This window comes from Phlebotomus papatasi, chromosome 1 (assembly GCF_024763615.1).
Source record: "Phlebotomus papatasi isolate M1 chromosome 1, Ppap_2.1, whole genome shotgun sequence".
Classification (NCBI taxonomy): Eukaryota; Metazoa; Arthropoda; class Insecta; order Diptera; family Psychodidae; genus Phlebotomus; species Phlebotomus papatasi.
This window is the reverse complement of record NC_077222.1, coordinates 67,890,509-67,898,426: the sequence shown is the minus strand read 5'-3', so window position 1 is coordinate 67,898,426 and position 7,918 is coordinate 67,890,509. Positions and strand designations below refer to the sequence as shown.

Below are 7,918 nucleotides of genomic sequence, written 5' to 3'. Positions count from 1 at the left end.
CGAAATATCTATTGGCATGGGTAGTTTCGTAAACATATCGAAAAATTTAAGAAAAAAATCGCACTACGAATTTTTGAGCAAGCCAAAAACAAATCATGTCTCGACGGCTAAATTTTTATAATTTTGAAATGAAAATTTCAAAAAATATGGATTAATTATTGTATTTTTTATATGATTAGGAGTTTGAATTAAATATTTTCTGTGTTATGTTGAAAACAAAAAAATAATAGAGAAAAATTGTGATGTTTTTTTTTAATCTTCGAGATCCAAGTAAACTCTTAACTCAAATATTTTAGTTTTCTCATTTCAAAATTGAGGAAATTGTAGTCGCATATCCTAGCTTTTCCTTCATTTGGCATTTTTTGCTCGTCATACTTTAAAATTCATTAAAATGGTTAGTTGTTTGGGTTGTTTGTGCAATGTGAAGAATTCCATTGACTCTGTTATGGTGTCTACACACTAGAATCAATTTTCGTCAATATTGCCTTTTTTTAAAAAAAAAAAAATCCGACGTTTCTGTTTACAAGGATAGGGGAAATTTTCTTTAAAAACGCATTTTTTAAAGAAATTTTTCATAGTGTGTAGAGGCCATTAAGGAAGACGATGTTTTAGTCTTCCATTAAAATCTATTAACTTTAAAAATAAAAAAAAAAATAGAAACGAGTTTTCCCAAGCGGTCAATATGTTAAGTTTATGCCCTAAACCAGAGGTGTGCAAGAACCGTTTGAAACCGAAAAAACGTCAAATAAAGCTTGTTCGTCAATGGTCAAAACGCTACCTGAGCAAACTTATTTTGACGTTTATTCGGTTTCAACGGTTCTTGCACACATCTGCCCTAAACACACTTACGACTTAATCCGAGAGACGACTTAACGTAAATTATAATCAAAATAACGATTTGACTGAATTCCCATCAGTTTCCTACTAACTAATCTATTTTAGGGCTTAAGCCGAGAGACAGATTAGTCTGAAACTGATGAAAACGTAATCTGTAGCAGAATTTTACAATATCAAATTTGAGAATGAGATTTTCAAATTTGAGAATCCTATTCTCAAACTCACACTACTCAGAATACTCACATTGATTTGAGAACGTTTTGTTCGAAAAATCGCACAATAAGATGCTCAATCATATTGCAATATTCATAAAAAATAATAAATAGTATCATTTTAGATGTTTTTGAACATATTTGTTTTTAGTAAATGTGAAAGATGAAAAGGTTGAGTTTACTGAATTATCAAACTCAAACTTTTTTGCTCAAACTCACACAATTTTACTCACATTGAGTTGAAACTCAACTCACATTGGAGACGCTCAGAGCAAGAGTGGTCTCCATTGTATGCCATTCCCTATTAAAACGGTCTACTTTTGCTCTGAGCATCTCATTGTGCAAGTTGCATGCGATTTTTCGAACAAAACGTTCTCAAATCAATGTGAGTATTTTGAGTAGTGTGAGTTTGAGAATAGGATTCTCAAATTTGAAAATCTCATTCTCAAATTTGATATTGTAAAATTCGGCTACTGATCATTATTTTTATTTTGATTATAAATACGTTAAGTTGTCTTTCGGCTTAAGTCGTAAGTGTGTATAGGGCTTTAGACTTGGATAATAAAAACTTATGAGTTTGCAAATTCATCCAAGCTTTTGTGATGACTAGAGCGATCTCTAGCGTCAGTTTGACAAATTCGATATGTTCTAGAACCTTCTAGTACGGTATGGTACATTTTATTTAAGTCTAATTTGATCAGAATCGCCGTTATTATTATAATTTATATTAAGGGAGGATTATACAAAGTAGTACCTCTCACCTTTGAGATAGTTCTTTAAATCTTTGCATCAAAAATCTTTTTATATGAGGCGCTCGGAGCAAAAAAACTCTAAGTCGTAGGGGAAAGTACTCTCCTTTCGAACGTTCATGCCTCCGAATAATGTGAATTTTCTTTTATTTTGCACAAAAGATGTACACATTTTTATTAAATATTAGTTACCTTATCATCAATTCTTGATAATTATGTGATAATTGTGTATAAGTCTCTAGGAAAAATAAAAGAAAATTCACATTATTCGAAGGCATGAACGTTCGAAGGGAGAGTACATTCCCCTATGCATTTCCCTATTGAAATAGCGTTTTTTTTGCTCTGAGCTCCTCATATGTTCATACAACGACTAGATTTTAAAGGCAATAACAAATTGTGACCAGTAAAATATTCGATTTTGGTCAGTAGAAAATATAAAATAATGTGAAAACACATTTAAATGATATTTCAGATGTTAAGTTGGTTCACAACTTCTTTCTTTTTCCTTTGTCAACAATATTTAATTGTTTTCATGCAATAAAAATGTATTATTTTAATATTTAAAAATTAAGTTAATATATTTACCGATTATTTGTACGAATCTGCTGCAACCTTTTTTAAGTTTAAAATTTTCTTTGAATCTCTAAGCTCAAATACAAAAAAAAATCACGATTAAGTAAGCTGAAGTAGAATATATTTAATGAAATTAACTTTTGAGTCAGAATAGGAAGTCTTTAATTTTTACGCTAAATATTAAAATTTATCGTTTTAATCTTTTTTATCTCAGAATTGAGAGGTATAATTGGTAGGGGAAAGTGTTCTCCCTTCGGACGTTCATGCCTTCGAATAATGTGAATTTCTTTTGCTTTTCGTAAAAGATTTACACTAAATTATCATGGAATTATATCAACAATTGATGATAAGCTAACTAATATTTAATAGAAATGTGTAAGTCTCTTAGGAAAACTAAAAGGAAATTACATTATTCGAAGGCATGAACGTTCGAAGGGAGAGTACTTTCCCCTATAATTCTACACTGAGAAAAAAAAGAGGGTGCGATTAACTTTTTTCCTCATAACTTTAACACTTTTTAGGTGTAAAAATATATCAACATTTTTTAATGTTAATTTAACCTTTTTAATGTTAAAAAGTAGCCGTGGAAGAATAAACTGAAAATTGGTTTGAATTTCTGTAATATAAAATTCTTCTTCTGTTTTAATGTAACTAGGGGAAGGGGGGCAGTGTTGAATAAGGACAGCTTGGAAATTGGGCTTTTTTCTCCTTCGGATCTTATTATCAGCAAATCAATTGCAAAATTAAATTACATCGTGATATGGCTTAATTCCCTTTAAATATAGGAGAAACAATCCCAATTTCAAAGGTGCCCCACTTTCCCCTAAATCTACAGTCATGCTTACCAATGCACTAAAATTTATGTTTTGTAATATAGTTAATTTTTTAAATTGGATCAATTCAGACATTTTATTGCAGCTGAGAGGATTTTTTATGAGTTTTTCAACAGTTGAATTTTTGTTCATAAAATCAACTTTTGAGAGTGATGAATAGAGCCCATCCATTGCCCACATGAGAGAGTTGAGAAAGTATATCATAAAATGCTGTTAGATTTTTCCCCATGATATAAAATTTGTGATAAAAAAAATGAGAATCAAACTATTTTTTTGCCGCTACCACACGCCTGTGTGATGTTGTTAAATAAAAAGTATTTTACGAATAAAAGATTATATATTTTCAGAAGAAAAAAAATCTAAAATAAAAATAGCGAATCTATTTTAAATGAGAATTTAAACACCATTAACTATTATACTGTACATTTTAACCTCCTGTGAATACCGCAAGTTCCCTGGGAAGATGCATATTCTTCCCATCTTTCTTCGTCTCTTTTCTCCTCCAACAACAAAAAAATCAACCACGTCAATCTGCAAACGAAAGTTGAGGTCATTTCTCAGTTTAAAATAAAACTAAATAAAAATTCGTGTAAATAGCTCAAATTCCCTGATGTGTAAAATAAAATTGATTGAGAAACTTGTTCTTTGATTCTTTTTACCTTCATCGTCTTCTTCTTCACTATCCTCCATTGTAACATCATCTTCCTTGGAGATGAGAGTCATTTCCTGATCCTCAGGATCCGGCACATCCTCCTGCGCTTCCCTGACTTGAGCCACAGATTTGAGAACTCTGATTGTGTATCTATTGAAGTCGCATCTGGAAAAATTGTGAACAGAAGTGTCAATCGATTGCAATTGGACTCTTTTTAGCGCCAATTTAATTCGCCACTCACACTTTGGACAGTGTCTCATATTTCCGTGAAAGACTCTGGTGTAACGTGAGAAGGGCATGATGTGGCAGGATGTTCTCCTTTGGGCCAAAGAACGTTATCACTTCACATGCCCACTGCAGATAGAATTGAACGTGTGGCGTGCTCATCAGCAGCTGAGCCACAATCTCACTCAGACGCTCCCCAAATTCCTCCGGGAGGCTCCGCACAACCAATTTTACTGCAAAAATTATTCTCACACTTTCACCAAAAAAAAATAATTTGCCGAAAAACTACGCAAAAAGCCAAAGAAATGCAAAAGCACAAGGAAAGTGTGAAGGATATTATTCCATAATGCATATTACGATAAGCCCTTCAAAAGTTTCAATTTTACCATCCGAAAAAATTGCTTTTTTTAGAGCGACTAGATAAAAACTTACTTAGAAAATAGGGCACTTTTGAAATGGGGTACCTTTCAAAAGGGACTTTTTAGGTGTGATTCCTTCTAATCACACCTATTGTAATCCTCGTATTTTCTCAAAGTGCTCCGATCGAGCTGAAATTCACAGTGTATATGTTTTGAACATCTCTGATGCCAAAAATCATAAGCCGCCATTTTCGGGTCCGGCCGGCCGGCCGTCCGCCCGGCCGTCCGTAGTACGCAATATCTCTGGTTTGGAAAGATCTATCTTCATAATTTTTTTTTAAAAAATATATCTACGCGCGCGTACGACGATTTCTGTGCTATCAGTTTTTTTTTCTTGAAAAACCGGTTCTAAACCGGTTAAAAATCACATTTTGTAGTTTATCTCGAAATCTAAGCATGCGATTTTGAATTTTTTATGTTTATGTTGTAGCCCAGAAAATTTAGACCAATTTAAAAAAAAATTAAGACATTCGTCGAACAGTTCTCGATATATTTCACTTTAAAGATTTCAATTTTAAGAAAATTTGCTAATAGCGTCGGACAAGCTTTTCCATATATATAGCACTCTCTCTCTCTTTCTCTCTCTCTATATAGTGAGTCTATCTACAGTACACTTTTTCAAATTCGGGCATTTGGGACCGAAATGTCAACCGAATTAGAGACAAATTCGGGCAACAAACTGTTTGAAGTGCAACGATTTTTTGTTCATTTGCATACTCATATTGAGTTTAAATGCTCATTGGTGCTATAAATTTCATCAAAACCTCTTAATAACGCAAAATCACATCAAAGCTAATACAAATCATGACAAATTTGAGCATATTTGCTTCATTTGATAATCATAATCGAACTTAAAAAATGTCAACAATTTTTTTCGAATTTAACTGCCGCGGCGAATTATGACCAGCGCACAATAACTTTTGTTTTGTAAACATGTTTTTGACATTTCAATGAGAGTGAATGAAACAGAAATCTAGTTATCTCGTTTTCTCTCATAGAAAATTTTGAAAACATATTCACAAACAAGAGTTATTGTACGTTTGGCATTATAAAGTAGCCCGATCTTAAAAGAGCCGAATTAGCGAGAGTCTACTGTATATTCGAAGATTTGTAAGGTGACACCATTCGCGATCCGCGATTTTTTTCGCGGATCTTCGCGAGATGCGAATTTCTTCGCGGACTTTCGCGGGACGCGTATTTTTTCGCGTATTTTCCCTGGGTGCGTATTTTCTCGCAGATTTTCGCGGGACGCGAATTTCTCACGGATTTTCGCTGGTCGTGAATTTTTTTCATGGATTTTCGTAGTGCATATATTTTATCGCGGATTTTCGCGGAGCGCGATTTTTTTCGCGGGTTTTCGCGCGGCGTGTATTTTTTCGCAGATTTTCGCGGGTCGCGTATTTTTTCACGGATTTTCCCTGGGCGCGTATTTTTCGTGAGTAGTGAATAACTTCGCGGATTCTCACGGGTCGCTGACAGAGATTCTAAATAGATGTAAAGTTGAGGCCTCTATCTCTCACAGTTTCCGAGATAATCGACTTTAAAGATTTTCAGACACTTTTATGAATTTCTCATCCAATTTTCCTCATTTTCAAGTGAAATTTTGCACATATCAAGCCTGAAAGTGGCTCTCAATGGATGTAATGTTTGAGGCCATTATCTCTCATAGTTTCAGAGATAATCGACTTTAAAGGCTTTAAAGATTTTCAGACAATTTTATGCATTTCTCATACAATTTTCCTCATTTTCAAGTGAAATTTTGCACATATCAAGCCTGAAAGAGGCTCTAAATGGATGTAAAGTTTGAGGCCGTTATCTCTCATAGTTTCCGAGATAATCGACTTTAAAGATTTTCAGACATTTCTGTGCATTTCTCATTCAATTTTCCTCATTAATAACGATAATATGCTTCATACACTTTAAGAATTATTAAACGAAATTTGCATTATTTATGTATAAATATCATTCGGATTTGTCACAATCTAAATTTGTAATGAAGGAATCGCACCTCTATAAGCTGATCTAGGCTTATCACTGGCTGTCGCCTATTTTTAAAAGAAGTTAAGTCTTATCATAATGTAATTTAGCTTTACAATGGAGGAGAAAGAAACCCATTTTTAAAGCTGTCCCAGTTCAAAGGTGCCCCACTTTCCCCTAAGTGATTTATAAATTCAAATAATTTTTTTACCGAAAATTAAGTCTAGTATTTTGTATTTATCAATTGATAATTGCAAAGATGCAAAATTCAATTTGTGGAATAAATCCATGTAAGCAGGAAGCGTGAGGAACAATTGTGTGGCATTTTCCACAAAAGGAAATGACGCACATTTTGCACACAAAAGCGAACAAGAGCATAGAAAGCAAAAGATATGGAGAAATGCTAAAGAGTCCCAGTGGAATTAATTTGCTTCTATTTCAAAATTATTGTTAACGTCGAAGCCCTCGTGGAGGTTTTGTGAATAGAGTTGCTGGATAAATAGATTAAAAATTTAACTTTATAAGCATCCCTCCAAAATGAGACAATCATGCAAAAGAAAATTATCTTACAATCTTCCCATCAACTCTGTGCACGCGAGTTTAAAATTCTGCATGGTGCTTTTGTTGTGGCATTAGCAGAAAAATATACTCTAACTCTAACACACCACCAGAGGCTCGATGTTATCATGGTCAGGCATGCAATCATTGCAGTGGCCGTGTTTCCGTTCTATTCCCAACCACTTTTCTTTCCTCCTCTTTTAATTCTTCCTTAACGCCCAACACATTCAACCATTTCTAGCATTTTTTCCGGGTCATTCCTGCAAACCATTCAAAGAAAGCAACCCTTTCCTTTTCTCCCATTGAGATTCCTCTCTCTCTATAACATAAAATCCATTTTTGGACTCTCGCGGACGTTTTCTTTGAGATCGATATGGCTATGTTTCAAAAATATCCTTTTATGACATGAACAAGAATCTTTTTAAAATTCATATCACCAAATGCCATAAATGTTCAGCAGCAGGGGAGATTTTTTTCCAAATAAAATTAGCAAAAGGACATAAAATTCCCATAATTGTATGCAAATGGGAATTTTTTTCACCAATAAACCTTCACATGGATTTTTTTTTCTTCATTCCATCCCTAATTGTTTCTCACAGTCCAATAGCACTAGCATTTAATTGCACTCTATACTCAATTCTAAAGAATGTTAAACTTTTAGTGTTCCTCACACAATATCCCCAACCCCCTTAAAAACAGTTGAGAATTTTTCAGAGCAATCTTACCAAAATGGAAAATTTTCCTAATTCTTAAGCGATGTGCAAATTACTTCATTCATGTTAAATGCGAATATTTTATTTTTGGTAAGTGGAATTCGTTTCAAAAATACAAAAAATATCTCAATCGGATTTGTTTTTTTCTTCATGAAAAATTCAAAGATTTA

At 33.4% G+C, this 7,918-nt stretch overlaps 1 protein-coding gene across 5 annotated transcripts in view; it reads right to left on the bottom strand.

The window, feature by feature from the left end:
* LOC129798206 (periodic tryptophan protein 2 homolog) overlaps window positions 1-7,918 on the bottom strand; it is a 44,694-nt gene that overhangs the window by 24,443 nt on the left and 12,333 nt on the right. Inside the window, exons 6-8 of one of the 5 annotated variants that reach the window (XM_055841232.1) lie at window positions 4,098-4,314; window positions 3,864-4,021; window positions 3,522-3,735 (exon numbers count right to left, since the gene is read on the bottom strand). The exons of 3 other annotated variants lie outside the window; for them this stretch is intronic. In XM_055841232.1, the coding sequence (XP_055697207.1) occupies window positions 3,731-3,735; window positions 3,864-4,021; window positions 4,098-4,314 (380 nt within the window). In that variant the 3' untranslated portion in view covers window positions 3,522-3,730. Of the gene's footprint in view, window positions 1-3,521; window positions 3,736-3,863; window positions 4,022-4,097; window positions 4,335-7,918 lie in introns of those variants that run through there. One more of the 5 variants, XM_055841261.1, reaches the window with a different exon arrangement.